The 22,263-nt window shown below is 40.2% G+C and overlaps 1 protein-coding gene across 1 annotated transcript; it reads left to right on the top strand.

Annotated features, from left to right (window-relative positions):
* The first annotated feature begins 789 nt into the window (after positions 1 to 789).
* LOC138878175 (uncharacterized) lies at positions 790 to 1,797 on the top strand. The gene has a single exon (XM_070157841.1). The coding sequence runs from the start codon at positions 790 to 792 to the stop codon at positions 1,795 to 1,797; it is 1,008 nt and encodes a 335-aa protein (XP_070013942.1).
* Positions 1,798 to 22,263: the final 20,466 nt, after the last annotated feature.

The raw sequence follows: 22,263 nt of genomic DNA, 5'->3' as shown, positions 1-22,263 counted from the left end.
CTACCAATCCTATGTGTCCACCGGTAAAGCAGAAGCTCAGAAAGTTCATGGCGGATATGAGTTTGAAGATAAAAGAGGCGGTCACCAAGAAAATCAAAGCCAATGTTCTCCGAGTGGTTGAATATCTCACTTGGTTGGCCAACATCGTGCCAGTTCTGAAGAAGGATGGGAAAGTCAGAGTATATGTTAATTAGCGAGATCTAAACAAGACGAGTCCCAAAGATGATTTCCCGTTGCCCAATATACACAAACTGATCGACAATTGTGCCAAGCATGAACTCCAATCCTTTGTGGATTGCTTTCCGGGATATCATCATATCTGGATGGATGAAGAGGATGCTAAAAAGACAACCTTTAACACATTGGGGAATGTATTGTTATAAAATGATGTTGTTTGCTTTGAAGAATGCTAGAGCCACCTACATAAGAGCTATGAAAACCATTTTCCATGACACAATACACAAGGAAATAGAGGTTCACGTGGATGATGTCATCATCAAATCCAAAAGGAGTACAGATCACATAGCAGACTTGAGAAAATTCTTTGATTGGTTTTAAAGGTACAATCTAAAAATGAATCCTACAAAATGTGATTTCGGAGTCCCTACTAAACTATTAGGATCCATCTTCAGTCGCAGATGGATTGAGTTAGACCCGTCAAAAGTTAGAGCTATCCAGGACCTACCACCTCCAAAGAATAAGAAAGATGTGATGAGCTTTTTAGGGCATCTCAATTACATCAGCCATTTCATAGAATAATCAACCGTGATCTGTGATCCGATCTTCAAGATGGTGAAAAAAGATGCCGCAACAAGCAGGATTGAAGAATACCAGAAGGCCTTCGACAAAATCAAGGAGTATTTATCTAAACCACCCGTTCTGGTCCTACTAGAACCAGGAAGACCTCTGTTGCTTTACTTGTCCGCATTGGATGAGGCTTTCGGTTGTAATCAGGGAATACATGATGAGACTGGAAGAAAGGAACAAGCGATATATTATCTGAGCAAGAAATTCACACCTTATGAAGCCCGATACTCTTTGCTGGAGCGCACTTGCTGCGCTTTGACATGGATTGCTCAAAAGTTGAGGCATTATTTCTGTGCATACACCACATATCTCATATCAAAGATGGACCCACTGAAATACATCTTCCAGAAACCCATGCCTATGGGTAAGTTAGCAAAGTGGCAGATATTGCTGAGTGAGTTCGACATCGTTTATGTAACTCAAAAGGCGGTCAAAGGGCAAGCGTTGGCAAATCATTTGGCAGAAAATCCTGTAGACGGAGAATACAAACAATTGAAAATGTATTTTCCTAATGAGGAGGTATCATTTGTAGGAGAAGATATCACTGAGGCATACGATGGTTGGAGAATGTTCTTTGATGAAGCTGCAAACTTCAAAGGAGTGGGTATCGGAGCTGTCTTAGTATCAGAAACCGGCCAACACTATCTAGTATCCACAAAACTCAGGTTTACATGCACCAACAATATGGCAGAATATGAGGCTTGCATCTTGGGACTCAAGTTGGCCATTGACATGAATGTTCAAGAGCTATTGGTAACTGGAGATTCCGATCTTTTGGTGCGTCAGGTGCTAGGAGAATGGGCTACAAAGAATACTAAAATATTGCCATATTTGCACTGTGTACAAGAGCTTATCGAGAGATTCACAAAGATAGAATTTAAACATGTCTCGAGGGTTCAGAATGAGTTTGTAGATGCATTGGCCACTTTATCTTCCATGATACAACACCCAGATAAGAACTTCAGCGATTATATCCCAAGGAATTCATAAACAACCGGCTTATTGTGCTCATGTTGAAGAAGAAAGTGATGGAAATCCATGGTTCCATGACATCAAGGAATACTTGGCAGAGGGAGAGTATCCATAGCACGCAACTCATACTCAGAAGCACACAATGCGAAGGTTAGCCAACCATTTCTTTCAAAGAGGAGGAATTCTATACAGAAGGACTCCAGACCTGGGATTACTACGGTGTGTCGATGCCAAGGAGGTATCCAGATTACTCGAGGAAATAAATGTCGGAACTTGCGGACCACACATGAATGGCTTCGTCGTAGCCAAGAAAATACTAAGAGCAGGATATTTCTAGATGGCTATGGAAACAGACTGCATCAAGTATGTTCAAAAGTGTCACCAATGCCAGATACATGCTGATATGATGCGAGCACCACTCAATGAACTTAATACAACAAGTGCACCTTGGCCTTTCTCTTCTTGGGGTATAGATGTCATCGGTCCAATCGAACCCGCTACTTCGAATGGGCATAGGTTCATTCTGGTGGCCATAGACTATTTCACAAAATGGGTCGATGTTGTATCTTACAAAGCGGTAACTAAGAAGGTCATCGCAGACTTGTTCGGGATCGCATCGTTTATCGGTTTGAAGTGCCAGAGTCAATCATCACTAACAATGCTTCCAATCTCAACAGTGATCTAATGAAGGCCAGGTGTGAAACTTTCAAGATAAAGCATAAGAATTCCATAGTATACAGGCCGCAAATGAACAGAGCTATAGAAGCCGCCAATAAGAACATCAAGAAGATACTAAGGAAAATGGTAGATAATTTCAAATAATGGTATAAGAAATTGCCATTTGCTCTGCTCGGGTATCGTACCACAGTTCACACATCAATTGGGGCAACTCCTTACCTACTAGTTTATGGAACTGATGTCGTTATTCTTACCGAAGTAGAAATCCCTTCTCTAAGAATCATATAAGAAGCTGAGCTCAGCAACGCAGAATGGGTACTGAGCCACTATGAACAACTGGCTCTCATTGATGGAAAAAGAATGAATGCAGTATGTCATGGTCAACTCTACCAGAACAGAATAGCAAGAGCTTTCAACAAAAAGGTCAAACCAAGGCAATTTACACCGGGGCAGTTGGTGCTAAAGCGGATTTTCCTACATCAAGATGAAGCCAAGGGGAAGTTTTCACCTAACTGGCAAGGTCCCTACATGATTCATCGAGTACTAATAGGAGGAGCACTCATACTTGCAGAAATGGACGGAGAGATTTGGCCAAAACCTATCAACTCAGACGCAGTCAAGAGATACTATGCTTAGGCTTGTTTACATTTCTTTACTTGATATAACTGAACTACGCTTGACCTGATTCCCATTTAAGAGGGGATACATAGGCAGCCTTGCGGCTTCAGTCATATCTTAATAAAATTTTCATTTTGCCCATGATCGGAAATTGGGGGAAAGGTTGCAAGTTCAACCAACTTCGTCATATGTGGAATAGCCAAAAGTATTGCATCTCAAAATTCTAAGGCAAAGAGGTTGCAATGTCTTTAAAATATATTACAGTTACCGGTTCATCTAAATTATTTGATATCACATACCAATACATTTCAAATGACTATATTTTGAAAACAATTTATTAACTGCACGTATATTTTTGGAAAATTTTATTTCTATGACAGTCAGACATTGCACAGGGTAACTCAAATAGGATCTCAAGACAGGAGTAAAGATAGAGCGAGAAGACAAAAGCACGAACCAACCTTCCCCTTCACAAAACTCACGATTTTTCTTTGGATGCAGGCACGATAAGACAACAATATTCGCAGATACATCAAATCACTACTTTCATGAAGACAAGTTACCTAGCGTAAACAACTCCAGCTAAGAAATACTTTACTTTCTCACTGTCACTCGTCATTTTCTTACATAAGGATAAGCATTGCCTTTCCTTGCATAAGACTATGCATTGTCTCCTCTCCTTGCATAAGACTAAGCATTGCCTCCTTAATTGCATAAGGCTAAGCACTGCCTTTCCCTGCATGAGACTAAGCATCGTCTCCTCTTCTTGCATGAGGCTAAGCATTGCCTCCCTAATTGCATAAGGCTAAACATTGCCCTTCCCTATATGAGACTAAGCATTGTCTCCTTTTCTTGCATAAGGCTAAGCACTGCCTCCCTAGTTGCATAAGGCTAAGCACTGTCTTTCCTTTCATGAGACTAAGCATTGTCTCCTCTTCTTGCATGAGGATAAGTATTGCCACCCTAATTGCATAAGGCTAAGCACTGCCTTTCCCTATATGAGACTAAGCATTGTCTCCTCTTCTTGTATGAGGTTAAGCACTCCCTAATTGCATAAGGCCAAGCACCGCCTTTCCTTGCATGAGACTAAGCATTGTCTCCTCTTCTTGCATGAGGCTAAGCACTGCCTCCCTAATTACATAGGTCTAATTATTAACTTTCCTTGCATGAGACTAAGTACTATCTCCACTATGCTACCTAAAACCTGGCGTCATCTCTTTATTCACCTCGGGCTAAGCACTGCCCTCATCTCACACAAGACTAAGCCTTATCTTGTCTCGCCCTCGCAGATGACCAAGCATCATATCTTTGCATTTCATAGGCTGAAACATTGCTACATTGTCCATAGGCATCATAGTCCGAAGGCATCATCCTCATAGCCGGGAGACACCATTCCATGCCCTAAGGATCTCTCAAATATGCACATCATTATTCAAAGGTGTCATAGTCTAGAGGCACCATCCTCATGGCCCGAGGACACCCCACTTCATGAACTGCGAATCCCTTATCGTATGCTTCATGGCCCAGGACGTCATGGTCTAAAGACATCATCCTCACCATCCAAAGAACCTTCATGGTCCAAAGAAAATTTGCATCGCGTTTAAATTCTCGCAATATATATATATATATATATATATGCGCATGCACCGTGTTTTAAGTTTTGTAGGTAACTCAGGAGGTAACCATTCTACAAACAGGAGCAATCTTCGCTGCGGTTTCCGTTCGCAACGCTCACAGCCTTCAATTGTTTCAAATGTAACCGACTACTAGCAATTGCCCACCTTTTGCTCTATGACCGTTCAGATATTTGCTCTGCGATACATCCATAACGTTTCAAATTCACATTCATGACTTCGCATAAATTCTTCCAATACTATCCTATCCAAAAGAACCCTTTCTGAAACATACGACCATTCTTATAACAACTCCATCGGTTTCGTTCACCGTTGGCTCTAGAATTACACACGGCCTGATTCTCGTAGTACCAGAGATATGTAGGCAACTCAGGAACCAGGGTTCGGCCCCCGTTTTTTCGAATCACTTCATTCCTCACTCAATTCGGCCAAAAATGGTCATACTTTCTTTACCTGACAACTCTTTCATCATTCCCGAGTAAAGAGGGGCAACTGTTGATACCCAATTTTGCCCTCATATTTTCTCAAATAGTATATATACTTTCAAAACATCATTTTTTATTATTATTTAGTTTACAAAATCTATACAAGCATTTTCTATAATTTTTCATAATTTTTAGAGCTTTAAAATTGATTTTCTTGCATTTAAATTACTTGAATATCTATTAATTACTCCTTTAAATTATTTTGTGATGACTTAATTACCTAAAATTATTATTTGCATCTATAATACATTTTTAAATATTTTTACTTTATTTTATATAATTACATTAGTATTTTAAGCTTTTTGCACAGTCTTGCAATAACAACTTATATTTTATAATTTTATTGCATTTGTCATTTTATTCAAGGTCAAAAAAATATCTTACATTTTTATAATCTTCTAATATTGTTGAATTTGCATAAATAGAATTTTTATATTTTATTTAACTATTTTTATTAAACTATTTTCCCTTAATTTCCTATTTTAAAATCTGGGCCAAAATTAGAATTAATTTCCGACCAATTAAGGTCCAAATGAACCCCTGGCCCAATAACTTCAGCAGCCCAACCAAACAAACCTTTAAAAATCCGAACACAACCCGTTTATGATGACCCGCCCCAGCTCCTCTTACTCTTGTCATTGATCTCAAATAATGAACGGCCCGAATTAAAAACTACACTCTCCTTATATCCCCATAACCCCCAAACCCTAGAGACAAATCCCCACCCCGCCACCTCTGTATTCTCTTATCTCTCCTTCTCCCTCCTTCAGAAACCCTAGTCGCCTTACTCAAATCCCAACCCCGATCCGATATTACATGGAAATCATCCATGATTCCTTTCCTTTCTTGCACATATGGAGATACTTACCATCTTTTGAATGTTACAAGTATTGGGTACTTGACTATTTATGGAAGCTGAGTCGTTGATGTTCGTTTGACTCTGATTCTGTATCATCTTCATGTTTCTGGCCTGATACACTCACTATCAGACCTCATGGCTTCGATTCAGTGAGATATTTGCCATTTTTGTTCCTCGTCTACTAGGGTTTCCTAGATTTACCCTAAAACGGATAAAAATTGATTTTTTGCATGCAATATTTTCCTTATTTGTGTTTAATCTACTGTATTGTCACGACCCAAACTGGAGGGCCATGACTAGCACCCGACCATACTTGCCGAGCACCAACGTACATTTTATCTAACCTTCTTTATTATCTTTTACGGCTGACGAGATCAATATAAATGGTAGACATGGATCATGGACAACCAACAATAAAAACTGATGGCATGAACATATATAATATGGGATGACCAGACAATCAAGAAACTATATATAAGGTATGAGCTACCACGCTACCATGAAAGACTATACAACAAAAACTAGCCGACAAGGCATACCAAACTATACATGAGTCGACACCTGTCTATGAGCCTCTAAAGGAACATAAGTGCTGCAACATAGCCGGAACAGGGCCCCGACATACCCATAATGTCTATAACAAAAATGCATACCAAGACCAAGGCAAGTCCGGAGAAGGGATCTCGCCAATCACCGCTGAACTGGACAGCCTACTATGGTGGGGGAGCTGCACCTGCCTGTCTATCAGGACCTGCAGCGCGACATGCAGCGTCCACAAATAAAAGGACGTCAGTACGAATAAAGTACTGAGTATGTAAGGCAGGGAACCATAAATACGATCAGTAATGTAAGCAAGGATAGAGAATATACAACCTGTAACATCTTAGTACCTCTGAGGGCTACTTACATGAAATGCATGATACATATGTATAAATACATAAACCTTTAAAGCATTCGCCTCTGTGGGCATCATCATCATCATATCGTACCCGGCCATAATAGGCTCGGTAGAATCGTACCCGGCCACGTGGAGCTCGGTAAAACCCAACTGATCAGTGGTTGCACAATAGGTGTCGTACCCGGCCAACTATAGCGTGGCTCGGTAGAGTAAAATAGATACATATATATAATGCATGCTCGACTCATGGAATCACATTCTAAACCTTTCGGAGTGACGTAAGGTCGGTATCCTCTGTACACGTTATTAGGACTAACTCTTCACTATGAACCTTATAAGAATCAGGAAGTACCAATAACATTGATAACATAAGAATAAGAGAAGCAACATTAACATCAATCGTTCCATAAGAGGGAAAACAATGTAAGTACTGCTAGCTTCTAAGAGTAGAGTATCTTGGAAGCTCGTTCATTACATTATGTACAATCGGAGTCGTGCAAAAGAAGGAAAGGGATAGCCTCACATACCTTGTATATACTGCCCCAATCTCAAGCTATGCAATTGTCAAAACTCCTTAGTCTACAATAAGAGAAATGATACTATCGTTATCATTTAAGCGTCATAACTATTATGTATCGACCACAACCTATTTTACGATGAAACGGACAGCACCTCCCCTATATATATGACTTCACACCATTCAAAACAATCACCAAACAGCCCAAACAACATCAATAATAAACATATTGAGCCTCCCAAAATAGTCCACGCACAGCCTAATCACTCCATACATACGACGACCACCGTAGTCGTGTCAAACGACCCGGAAATGTTACGAATAACTATCATCCCACAACCCTAAATATATATGGTGTTTCTCCACACCCTTCCTCCTCCAAAACTCCACAAAACAATAGTAAAATACGCAGCCCAACAGCAATGCAAAACAGTCCACAAAACAATAACATTACTACCAAGCCTTTCGATATATATTTCACAAGTTCTAGCTTCAATGGCTTAGCCGCAACTTGGATAATCTTAAATACATATAGAGTAAGAGGTTCCTTACCTTTATACAGAAAGAAAAACTCCAATTTGACCTTAAATTTCCATGAAATATCCCTCCAATGCTGCCACAACAACAAAAAAGCGAAACTAGCGATCAATTAGTGTTTTTCGGCACTAGAATCACTTTAGAAGGCTTGAAATCACCTAGGATTGATATTAAGAACATGAGGGAGTATTTACAGAACATAAACCCTTTAAAACAACCTCCCACACGAGCTGGAATGACACAAAAATGAGCAACAACAAGAAGAACAAGAGACTTACTAGCGCCACGGAATTCCCGACACTTGATTTGTGTTGTTTGCCCTTTTTTGGGTCTTGAATCTTGAGAGAACCTTGAGAGGATGTTCCTAGGGTTCTAAGGTCTGAAAATAGTGAGAATAAATGACTTAAAACGGGTTGGAGGCATCCTATATAGGTCCAAATATCTTAAACCGCCTTAGTGGGCCCCATAGAGAGGTGCTTGGCGCAGTCTCGCGAAAACGCGAATATCTCTCTACTCCGAGATCGTATCGATGAACGGTTTAATGCGTTGGAAACTAGACTCATAGATATTTAATTTTATTGGTATATCACCCCACAATTCCTTGTAAATTAGGAGAAAAGATTAGAAACATTTGACCTAATGTTTAAATAAAATTATGAACCTAAGTTGCGACAACTTTTGTCGACTTTTGTTTCATAACTCGTTTGACTTCAAGACTTATGATACGGATATTATATGATTAAAATACCTTAATACATGACCTCCTGAGTGTATTAAGCCTCGCTAGATTTACCTGAAAATACGAGTTACAACATCCTTGATTCATTTAACTTCTAATACTTGTTAATCACCCTTATACACTCTTGTATTACTTAAGACCAATAGGATTGACTTCTTATCATCTCAAAAATAATTCCTTCTTGGATTTATGTTAACTAATATATGTCATGAACTAACACATGTGGATATGGGTTGTAACATGTATTTCCTTATTTTATATGTTTATCTTTACTACTATATAAATCCCTCCACATTCCCCTTTTAAATGGACTTTTAATCACCAGATTCACTAAATATTGAAGCTATTGTTCTATCATTCTCTTGTTCTATACTTTGGTTCTTGGCTGGCTGAAAGCCAAGGCCACCAAAATTTAATGTTTAAACTTTTCTTGGTGCGAGCACTACCCGAGATTTATTTGAAGCCCTTGGGAACTCTAACGCACTAAGATTCTGGGTTTTTGTTGTTTGTTGATATTCAGAGTACTGTGGAGTTTGTTCTTTCTTGTCATTTGTTTATTCGATTGATAACTTGTAAATCTCTTAGTTTATACAATTTCATTCTTCTGTGTTCATGTCTTGCATATTCATACCTTTGAAATTCGTGACCTAATGTGTTTCTGGGCTATCTCTATGTGCAACCTTGTTGGCATTGAACTTATTTTATGATCTAAATTTCTTTAACGTTTTATTTTACCTAAAACTTCCAGTTTTGAGACATGTTTATTGTACAGCTTAACTTGAATAATTTGGGCTTCTTTAAGCTTATTTAGCCTAGTGTGTTGATACCTGAATGCTTACATTTTGCTGCTTAGCATGAGTTGCTTCCCTACTTTGTTCTAAATTCTTATAATGACTAGCTCGTACTTAGAATATACTCTAATCTATGTTGAGACCTTCACCCTAGCTATGACCTGCTCCCATGTTATTTTGTCACTCATTATGTCTTTGGTTTTCTTAATCATGTATCCTTAGTTATTAGTTGGGACCTTTAGAGTAGCTATCTTAATCTGTGTTTCCTTACAATGTTTGATACTATTTTGTCTTATTAATAAGTTTGCATGTCTATTTTCTGTGTTATGATAGATATTGAACATAATTTGGATCCTCAGGCTTTAAATCCTTTAAGTTATTGCTCTACTTTAGACTCGTTTGGTATTATGCACCTTTGAATGTTAATCTTGTAATCTCATAAAACTTGATTCCCCTATTTCTTACAAAATGTTTTCTGCCCAATATGTTAAGTGTTTGAATTTGTGATATCAACCTGTCCTTTGAGTTCTATTGATTCTCTTTGCTTGTATGTTTAATCACCCCTGCTATGTCTGCTTTAAAATATAAGTGACCTCTTTAAATTCTATCACGTGATCATTGTTCTCTCATTCTCATTTGTTACCTACACCATTCTGAATCTATCACTCTTAACCGACTGAAAGCCAATGCTACCAAATCTCTCTCTATTGACCTCCCTGGTGTGAGCACTGCTCAGGGTCCATTTGAGACCCTTGTGAACTCTGACACACTAGGATTTGGGGTTCTTTGGTCACACTCTTTGCTGCTGGAACTTGAGTTGTTTCTGACATTTAGCTTTCGTCCTTACATTATTTGTATAATTTGCAAAGTGGGTTATTTAAGTGATTTCTGTGTAATTCTATATTTGGGTCATATGGTCAATTTTTGGTTTTTTAGTTTGGCTTGAGTTCCTCTATGGCTTTTGGGCTATGCTAAATGGGTATAGTCCCATGTTTGGATCTGGGCATGCCATTTGCGAAGAAAGAGTTTGTTGAAGGGCCAGGCAATACTGGGTATCTCTTTTTGGGTCTGTTCTAGGTCTATTATTATTTCTTGTGTAATATTTGTATTTATATTATTTGGGCCTATAATAATTTGTAATAACAAACAATTTAAGGTGTTAGTGAAATTGGAGGGAAACGGGTATATTCTAATGTTTGCATGAAAGGGTAGAAAACATGCCTATAGGGTTCGTATGATTTATTTGTTATTTCATCCAACCCGGCATGAATGCTATTCAAATTTCCATGTACACTACAGAAATCATGCCATTGGGGGAATCACACACTCACACAACTTGTTTACAATCAAAGCATGAGCTTAAGTACTTTGTCTATTCCTATGCCTACTGCTATGTGTTTCTAGACAACATGCCTATAGGAAACAAATGCCAATAACCATTCTTTCAATTTGCATAATTGCAGCATATTCATTAAATACCGTGCCTATAGGATTATATCAACTTATATTCTCTTGATCCTTATCTAGAAATCATGCCTATAGGACTTTAATTGGTTAATTTGTTGTTGCTACTATAACCATATTGCTCGCCTAGAAAACATGCCTATAGGGGCTAAGTATTACAAAAAATCAGTTTCAATTGTCAATCATTAGAAATCCTACCTATAGGGTATTGTCACTCGCTTAAAATGGTTTATGAGATCAACAATGTTAATGATGGACTCTCAAAAACTATTTCATTGCTTAACTATGCCACTATTAGGAATCATGCCTATAGGACAATGTCACCTTCCTAAGATGCGTATCTATAAAATTAGCGCTAATATCTCTAAGCTTACAAATAGTTTACTGCCTCCTCGCCTAAGCCACTAAGAGCAATAATGTTGTATACACGATGCTGGAATTTAGAGTCACATAGAAACCATGTCTATAGGTCTTAATGACTTTAATTTGCCTAAATTCTGAAATTGTCTAATGCCTAATGCAAAAATCTATTTGCATGCATTTGTTGTCTAAGTGTGGAGGCTAACTTAAGCCTTTAACTGCCTTTATATGAAGTTCTACTTGTTTTGTGTGTCACCTAGTTTTATCATTCTGAGCAGCCTAAGTAAAGTCTAGAACCACCCTAAATAGAGGTTCAATGCCTCTTGGACCATAAACATGGGACGGGTAGTGCACGCGTAGGATACGACTTAGAATTGAATTAGAGCGCTTTTAGGTAAACAACTTTAACATAGTAATCAGGTAGCAGGAGATGATAGTCTATACCCACTGAATAATATGAGTAATTCTCTATCTCAAGGGATTTGCGAAGTATTATTTATGTTGCACGGGGTGATCCTTTAGGCTAATAAACTTAGGACCCCCCTCCCTCCCCCTTTTTTCTTTCTTTCCACATTTAGTCATCTAATATAGACCGTTATAGTTATATCCTTGTAACCCTTAAGATTTTTATCAATTCTCATTATGTTATAATAAAACTCTTTGACTATTTATTCTCTTTGTCTATTTGATCATCTTGCCTAATTATAATCCATGTAGTTTTAAGTTCGGCCGGGACCCACAATTGTGGACAAGAGTGCCTACACCTTCTCTTTGAGGTAATTTGAGCCCTTACCCGATATTTGGTGGCGTTGACTAGTCAAATAGAGTTATCTACATAATAGGTGCCCTAACTCACCTTAAAATCGTTAGGTGGCAACTCATCTTCTTTTAGCTCACTATCTCCCATCTAAAAGAGTTGTCACAATGTCAAAACCCACTTTCGCAAGAAAACGGGGCGCGACAAGGTGTTCCACAAGAACTCACAAAGGACCCATGAAGTCAATACCCCACACATCGAAAATATCAATCTCCAAAATGGTAGTGAGGGGAATTTCATTTTTCTTTGAGATTCCACCGGCCCTTTGACATTCATCACAAAGCTTGAAGAGATAACTTTCATCCTTGTAAAGAGTGGGCCAATAGAAACCGCAACTTAACACTTTGGTTGTCATTCTTGCTCCACCATATGGCGAAGAATGACAAGCCCCAAGAATTTCAACTTGTTCCTCCTACAGTACACATCTTCTAATCACTCCATCCATACAAATCTGGTAAAGGTACGGTTAATCCCAATAATAGTCTTGACAATCCCGTTTGAGCTTATTCCTTTGGTTTGAAGAGAACTCAACTGGAATGATACCACTCACAAGATAATTTGATAGATCCGCGAGCCAAGGCACCTATTTCATTGAAACAGCCAAGAGTCATTGATTTCAATGCCATCATGTGGCCTCCCCTCCTCCTCCAAACAAGACAAGTGGTCCGCCATTTGGTTTTCACTCCCTTTTCAATCTTAGATGTCTCTATCAAACTCTTGCAACAAAAGTACCCATCTTATCAGCCAGGCTTTGGAATCTTTCTTGCTTATAAGATAGCGAAGTGTCGCATGATCCGTATGGACAATTACTTTTGCACCCATCAAGTACAGGCGGAACTTCTCAATAGCAAACACAATGGAAAGGAGCTATTTCTCTATAACAGTGTAGTTGACTTGGGCACTATTCATGGTCTTACTTGCATAATAGACCGGATGAAAAATCTTGTTGATGGATTTCCCCAAAACATCCCCTACCGCTACATCACTTGCATTGCACATGAGCTCAAAAGGAACACTCCAATTTGGAGCGGTGATGATGGGAGTGGTAGTCAACTTTAGCTTTAGCAATTCAAAGGCTCTCATGCACTCATCATTGAAATGAAACTTGGCATATTTCTCCAAAAGCTTGCACAACGGGTTCACCACTTTAGAGAAATCCTTGATAAAACACCAATAAAATCCCGCATGGCCTAAGAAACTCCGCACGCCTTTCACTGAGGTTGGAGGTGGAAGTTTAGAAATCACCTCAATCTTTGCCTTGTCGACTTCAATGCCATTATTTGAGATCTTGTAGCCAAGGACAATGTCTTCTTCAACCATGAAATGACATTTCTCCCAATTAAGCACCACGTTTGTTTCTTCACATCTTGCCAACACTTTATCCAAGTTTGCTAGACAATCATCAAAAGAATTCCCGACCATCAAAAAGTCATCCATGAAGACTTCAAGATAATCCTCCACCATGTTCATGAAGATCACCATCATACACCTTTGAAAAGTCGTTGGTGCATTGCACAACCCAAATGGAATCTGTGAGAATGCGAAAGTACCATAAGGACATGTGAAAGTAGTTTTCTCTTGATCCTCTAGAGTAATAAGAATTTTATTGTAGCCGAAATACCCATCAAGGAAATAATATAAAGCACAACCGTCCAATCTATCAAGCATTTGATCTAGGAAGGGAAGTAGAAAATGATCCTTCCTTGTGACTTTGTTGAGCTTTCGATAGTCCATACACACTCTCCACCTGGTCACCATTCTCGTAGGAATCAACTCCTTCTTATCATTGGTGATCACTGTCATGTGCCCTTTCTTTGGGACACATTGAACCAGAGAAGTCCACGAACTATCAAAATGGGGTACACAACCCCGGCATCCAACCACTTGATAATCTCCTTTTTGACAACCTATTGCATGGCTTTATTGAGTCTTATTTGATGTTCAATAGATGGTTTGGTACCTTCCTCCAAGTTAATATTGTGCATGCAAAATGCAGGGCTTATCCCTCGAATATCCACCAATGTCCATCCAATAACTTTCTTCTTCTTTTGTCAATGAAGAATCTACCTGCGCATTAGTCAAACAATAGGAAAGAATAACCGATAAAGTAGAAGAAGGGCCAAGAAATTCATACCGAAAATGTGGAGGCAATGGCTTCAACTCCAAGATGGGAGGCTCCTCAATTAAAGGCTTTGTTGGAGGACTGGTTCTATTTTCAAGATCCAAGGACAATTTGCAGTGCTCATAAGTGTACGAACCCACTCACATATTCCACGTAACCCTCCATCTCTTTATCATCACAATTGAGAAAGACAACCTCCAATGTATTATCAACATTCATCACAACACTTGTTTCATCCACAATCACATTGGTCACCAAGTCCAGGAAAGAGCACACCTCATTGCTATTGGGTTGCCTCATAGACTTACACACATGGAAAACTACTTTTTCATCACCAAACCGGAAAGTAAGTTCTCCGGCTTCAACATCAACTAAAGCCTTCCCCGTAGCAAGTAAAGGTTTCACAAGAATAATCGGCACCTCATAGTCAACCTCACAATCAAGAATGACAAAATATACTGGAAGAATGAATTTATCAACACGAACCAACACGTCATCAATCACTCCCAACAGTCTTTTCATGGTATGATCAGCCATTTGTAATCTCATAAATGTGGGTCTTGGTTGCCCAAGTCCCAAAGTTTTGAAAACCGAATAGGGCATCAAATTGATACTTGCCCCAAGATCATAAAGAGCTTTAGCAAACTCGGCACTTCCAATGGTAAAAGGGATTGTGAAAGCACCGGGATCTTCCAATTTAGGAGCCATTGAGTGCATAGTTGCACTCACTTGATGAGTCATCTTTATAGTTTCACAATTCATCAACCGCTTCTTTGTCACCAAATCCTTTATAAACTTTTCATAACTGGGCATTTTCTCCAAATCCTCAACCAATGGCACATTAATAGATAAACTCTTCATCATGTCAATGAACTTTTTGAATTGATTCTCGCCATTTAACTTGGCAAGACTTTGAGGATATGGAGTAGGAGGCCTGGGCATTGGTGCCTTAGCCTTTTGCACTACCGGTTCTGGTATGTCAACAATGTGCTCCCTAGAGGGGTTCACTTCCTATTGAGTCTACTCCACATTGTCATCAATATCAATTCACACTTCATCATTTTCTTGCACCACATTGTTCGGGATATCATCTTCTTGTACCACTTGCTCATCATCCACAAGTTTCCTTTAATTTGAGGTAGTTGCATCCCCATTTTTTCCACTCCTTGTAGTAACGGCCATGGCATATCCTGTGTTGTTCCCATCCTTTGGGTTCACCACTATATCACTTGGTAGTGCCCCCTTAGGACGAGTGTTTAAAGCTTGAGAGATTTTCCCAAATTAAACTTCCATGTTGTGAATTGATGTGTTGTGTGAGTCTAGTTGAGCATCGGAGTCGGCATTCTTCTCCATCATTTGTTTGAACATATTCTAAATTCGTCACATCTCATTTTTGGAAAAACTTGGACCATGGGAAGGATAAGGAGCAGGTTGCTCGGTTGTTGATACATCGGGGGCCTTTGAAAGCCCGATCCCTGATTGCCTTGGTTATTGTTCCATCCCCATTGGTTGTTGCCTCCCCAATGTCCTTGGTTGTTTCCACTCTAATTGCCTTGGTTGTTTTGACCACTCCAAATTCGTTGGTTGTTGTTACTATTCCAATTCACTTGATTGTTACCACCATTCCAATTACCTTGGTTGTTAGAATTCTAATTCCCTTGATTACCTTAAGGTCGCCATTGTTGTTAATTCGGGCCTTGAGAGTTGTTTCTTTGCCCTTGAAAGTTGTTCACATATTGTACTTCCTCCTCTTGTTCATTGTAAGATTCATCTTGATCAAACCCACTATCTTCTTGCACATAATTTTCCACAAAGTTTTGCACTTATGGACCATTTTGCCTTCTCTTGTTCACTATCTTACTAACTCCCTCCATTGCATTGACTTGCTTAGGACCTTGCACTTGTTGAAGTTGAGCCTTGGCTAATTGATTCATTGTGGTGGTCAACTCGGCAGTTGCTTGCCCATGATCATGCAGTTCTTTATGTAGGTGAATCACGTTCAGATCACCTTGAGGAACATTTGCTCTACTTTGCCATGCTGATGAAGTATCTGCTATCTCATCTAAAATCTCACAAGCTTCTGCATACGACGTTGTCATGAAATTTCCACCGGCAAGCTGGTTGACCACGCATTGATTGGTAGTATTGATCCCCCAATAGAAAGTTTGTTGAATTATAACCTCCGTCATGTCATTGTTTGGGCACTCTTTCACCATCGTTTGGTACCTCTCCCATATTTCATACAACAACTCATTGGGTTCTTGTTTGAATGCTAGAATCTCGTCTCTAAGAGTAGCCATATGCCCAGGAGAAAAGAACTTGGAAATAAATTTCTCCGCCAATTCATCCCATGTAGGTATAGAATAGTTTGGAAATCTCTCTAACCAATCCAAGGCTTTCCCCCATAGAGAAAAAGGAAATATCCTCAACCTTAAAGCATCCTCGTAGATATTTGTCTATTTACTCCCCCAACAAGTGTCCACAAACCCCTTCAAATGTTTGTATGCATTTTGATTCGGAGCCTCGGTGAAGAATCCTCGTTGCTCTAGCAATGTGAGCATTACATTCATGATTTGAAATTTGCCGCCCTAATGCGGAGAGGGACTATGGCACTTGCATACCCTTCATTCGGCAACACCCGGTGTGAAGCCGATCTGAGTGGAGGTGGGGGTGGAACTGGGACATTGTCTTGAGGCTATCAGCCTCTTCTATTTGCTTGAGGTTCAAGAGGAACCTCTTCAACTTGGTCATCTTCCACGTCCACATCCCCCATAGGCATGTTTCTGAGTGGGTCATTATTGTTGAGAGCCATTGTTACACCTACAATTGTTTTACAAAAAAGATTAGTAACACGGAAGGAAAAGAAGTCAATTCACACACAAAACCAAATATATAGTTAAATTCATTTTTAGCTCCCCAACAACGGCACCAAAGATTGATCACATCCAAATGCACACCTCTTATGAGGTATAACACAGTCGTTTGCAATAATAAAATCCAACAAGGAATCCGGATCGAATCCACAGGGAGCGAAGATGGGAATTAGTAGTATATATATGGAGTGAGTATGTGAAGTATCTAGATTGCACTTCCACAAATAGGGTTTTGTTTTTACTTCTAAAATTATGCTAAGGATTGCAATTATAAAGATATCAAACTAGAGAAGATTGTTTTTGAATGTTTTTTCGAAGAGATAAAAAGTCCTAGAACTATGACTATCACGACCCGGATTTTCCACCCTCGGGAGTCGTGATGGCGTCAACTCATGAAAGCTAGGAAAGCCGAGTATTACAAGTTTTATTGCCCTTTTTCCTTAACCTTTTACATTTATGAATTTACATGTGATCAACAGCAGAATAATCATGATAAAAGAAATGCGGAAGACGAAATCTAATAGTTTAACTAAATACTAGTACGAAAATCCAAAATACAACTCTACCCAGAATTGGTGTCACAATGTCACAGACCATCTACGAGTACTACAAATAGTGGTCTGAATGGAGAATACAAGTCTATCTCTGAAATACATAAAAACAGAATTGAAAAGATAGAAGGGGACGCCAAGGCCTGCGGACGTCTGCAGGACTACCTCGGGTCTCCGCTGGACTGAAGGCAGCAACCTCTCTATGGTCCAAATGCTCCAGCACCGGAATCTGCACACAGTGCAGAGTGTACTATCAGCACAACCGACCCCATGTGTTGGTAAGTGTCGAGCCTAACCTCAGCGAAGTAGTGACGAGGCTAGGACAAGACTACCAAATAAACCTGTGCAGTTAAATCATATACGGCAAGTAATAATAATAGAAACTGACAGTTAAAGATGGGAAGGGGAAACATGCTGCGGGGAATATCATGTACAAATAGAATTTCAGAAGAGAAGCATAAAGAACACCATAATTCAACTATAAGCAAGAATAAGGAGAACAATAACAAGTGCACGGCATCACCCTTCGTGTTTTTACTCTCGTTCTCACCATAAGAATCAAATAGATTCGGCACGGCATCACCCTTCATGCTTTTACCTCACAAAATCATGGCACGACATTATCCTTCGTGCATTATCACTCATTTAATGGCACGGCATCACCCTTCGTGCATCAACACTCATTCAAAAATATCACGCACGGCATCACCCTTCGTGCTTTCCCCTCTTCCTTACCCAAGCAACAATTACAAAGCAATTCGGGCAAGGGAATCAATAAAATCACAATAGAATCCCGGCAAGAGAACAATAGTATAGCAATAATATCCCGGCGAGGGAAACAATATCATAAGCAATAACATCCCGACAAGGGAAACAATATCATAAACCTCTCCTCATTACCACAATCACTTCACAACATAAGTCTCAACTTGAGCCAATGCTCTACAATGTTCAATTACCAAGAATACTTTCATAAGCCTTGTTCAACATTGATAATCATCATATTAAGCATGGGCAATACATAACGGAGTCACAACAATCATAGTATAAGACTCACGGGCATGCTTAATACCAACGTATAGATACTCGGCACCCCACCTATACGTTGTACTCAACAATTAACGCATAGCAAATAAGACCACAACTCATATTCCCTCAAGCTAAGGTTAGACCAAACACTTACCTCAATTCCACGAACACAATCAAGCCTCAACTACCATTTACCCCTCGATTCCACTTCTAATTTGCTTGTATCTAAGTCACAATTTACTTAACGATATCAATAAATGCTAAATGAACCAATTTTAATGCATGAAATTAGGTTTTCTAATGATTTCCCCCAAAAAGTCAAAAATTGGCCCCGCACCCGCTTGGTCAAAACCCGAGGTTCGAACCAAAACCTGATCACTCATTTCTCCACGAACTCAAATATATAATTTGTTTTGAAATCGGACCTCAAATCAAGATCCAAATCCCCAAAATTTAAAACTCCTAAGTTCTACCCAAAAACACCTAATTTCCCCATGAAAACCCTTGATTTTGAAATAAAATCATGTAAAAAGATGGATTAGATTGAAAGAAATGAGTTAGAAATGACGTACCAATGATTTGGAAGAGTTTGTCACTTTGAAAAATCGCCCAAGATGTTTTAGGGTTTGAAAGTGTTTGGAAAATGGGAAAAATTCCGTCAAAATTTCATTTAGCAGGTCTCAGATGTCGCAATTGCGACTGGGGCCATACGATATGGCAGAATAAAAATGGGTTGAGTTCTCGGAGCCAAATCAATACAAAAGTCAATATACCTGTCGGGTGGCATCCTCGGTAGGTCTGAAGGAAATACCTCAGGAAACTCACGAACAACAGGCACATAATCCATAGAAGGAACCTCAGCACTAGAATTACAAATGTACGCCAAATAGGTCAAACATCCCTAATCAACCATATGCCGAGCCTTCATATATGAGATAACCCTACTGGTAGAATGACCAGGAGTCCCTCTCCACTCCAAACAAGGTAACCTCAGTAAGGCTAAGGTCACAGCCTTGGCATGACAGTCCAAGATAGTGTGATTCTCGTGCCATAGTTCAGGCACCGAGTATTCCACCTCCCGCTCAGCCAGCTAGAGGTGGAGGTAGAGGTGCTAGAGGTGGAGGTAGAGGTATTAGAGGTGGAGGTCAGGACGCCAGAGGTGGAGGCCATCCAGCAGGAGGTCGTCCCAAAGATATAGTTCAGAGTGGTGGGGCCTAGCCCCGATGTTATGCTCTTCCAGCCAGGCTTGAGGCTGAGGCTCCGATGCAGTTATCACATGTACTGTTCTGGTTTGTAGTAGAGATGTTTCAGTTCTATTTGATCCAGGATCTACATACTCCTATGTCATCTTATTTTTCACCGTATTTGGTCATGCCTAGTAATTCCTTGAGTGCTCCTGTATATGTGTCTATACCGGTGGGTGATTCTATTGTGGTAGATCGTGTCCATCGTTCATGTATAGTTGTGATTGGGGGTCTTAAGACATGAGTAGATATGTTACTATTGGATATGGTTGATTTTGATGTCATATTGGGGATGGACTGGTTGAGAGTCGTTCGGTGCTCGAGGGCAAAATCTAGCAATATTCCTTATGTCGCCACAAGTATAACAAGCCCTCGGTTGTTAGGACTGACAACCCTGAAAACTCTAGATCAGAGGTGCACTGATAGGTACTGGCAATGCACTGTAGAGTAGTTGATCAGAATACTGCACATGAGAACCATGGCCACCTGGAGCATCGAGAGAAGCCTGTAGTGCCGAATGAAACGGCCTGGAAGCATCTCAACTTTCCTGGCCACATTGGTCGCATCCTGAAAAGAAATCTCGCTCTTGATCTCCTTGGCCATCTGCAATCGAATAGGCTAAACGAGTCCCTCAATGAACCTCCTCTCTCTCTCTCTCTCTCTCAGTGGGAAGTATAAGAAGAGCATGACGGGCCAAGTCAATAAATCTGGTCTCGTACTGAGTGACAGTTATAGAACCCTGCTGGAGACACTCAAATTGCCTCCAATAGTTCTCCCTCTGAGTGATAGGAAGAACTTCTCTAGAAATAGTTGAGAGAACTAATCCCAAGCCAAAGCCGATGACCCAGCTGGTCTAGCCAAATAATAATCTCTCCACCAAGTCTTGGCGGATCCAGATAGACGAAAAGCAGCAAAGTCGGCCCCATTAGTCTCCACTATCTCCATATTCTATAGAACCTCATGACAGATATCCAAATAATCTCGGGGATCCTCACAAGATGTACCACCAAAAGTAGTAGTAAAAAGCTTGGTGAACCTGTTCAACCTCCACAAGGCATCAGCAGACATAGTTAGCCCCTCACAGGTCTATGCCACAACACCCGGCTGAACTACCCCAACTGGCTGAGCTGTTGGAGTCTGAAACTGGGGAGCCATCTGCTCCAGAGTGTGAGTAGCAGGAGTCTGGGCTCCTCCTCCAACATGAGAGATAGTTGGTGCTACAAGAAATATGCATGTCTGAGTGACGCTCTCCATAAGGCCCACTAGACGGACCAGAGCATCCTGAAGTACCGGGGTGGCAATGAACTCCACTAGGACCTGAGCTGGACCTGTTGGAACCTCATCGTCAAACTCAACCTGAGGCTCTATCGCTGGTGCTGCTACTCGAGCTCTGGGATGAGCCCTACCTCTGCCTTGGGCCCTAGCACGGCCTCGGCCTCTACCCCTCGCAAGAGCTGCTACTGGGGGCTCGAATTACGTGTCCTCACCATCTGCGAAAGAACAGAGTGGAAGTTCAATTATCATTGAGAAATCAAGTCGCACGATAGGAAAGAATATATGTGAAGTTTTTCCTAACTCTGTAGCCTCTAGGGGATAAACATAGATGTCTCCGTACCGATCCCTCAGACTCTACTAAGCTTGTCCATGAATTGTGAGACTTAAGCAACCTAGAGCTCTGATACCAACTTGTCACGACCCGTATTTTCCACCCTCGGGAGTCGTGATGGCGGCTACTCATGAAAGCTAGGCAAGCCGAGTATTACAGATTTTATTGCCCTTTTTTCTTAACCTTTTAATATTTACGAATTTACATGTGATCAATAGCGGAATAATCATGATAAACAGAAATGCGAAAGACAAAATCTAATAGTTTAACTAAATATTAGTACGAAAATCCAAAATACAACTCTACCCAGAATTGGTGTCACAATGTCACAGACCATCTACGAGTACTACAAATAGTGGTCTGAATGGAGAATACAAGTCTATCTCTGAAATACATAAAAACAGAATGGAAAAGATAGAAGGGGATGCCAAGGCCTGCGAACGTCTGCAGGACAATCTCGGGTCTCCGCTGGACTGAAGGCAGCAACCTCTCTATGGTCCAAATGCTCCAGCACCGGAATCTGCACACAGTGCAGAGTGTAGTATCAGCACAACCGACCCCATGTGCTGGTAAGTGTCGAGCCTAATCTCGGCGAAGTAGTGACGAGGCTAGGACAAGACTACCAAATAAACCTGTGTAGTTAAATCATATACGACAAGTAA

Source organism: Nicotiana sylvestris, chromosome 9 (assembly GCF_000393655.2).
Source record: "Nicotiana sylvestris chromosome 9, ASM39365v2, whole genome shotgun sequence".
In the NCBI taxonomy this organism is placed as follows: Eukaryota; Viridiplantae; Streptophyta; class Magnoliopsida; order Solanales; family Solanaceae; genus Nicotiana; species Nicotiana sylvestris.
This window is presented reverse-complemented; position numbering and strand designations above follow the sequence as displayed.

Excerpts from the sequence above, each read along its gene's own strand:
- LOC138878175 (XM_070157841.1), top strand. The coding sequence starts at position 790 with ATGGTGAAAAAAGATGCCGCAACAAGCAGGATTGAAGAATACCAGAAG.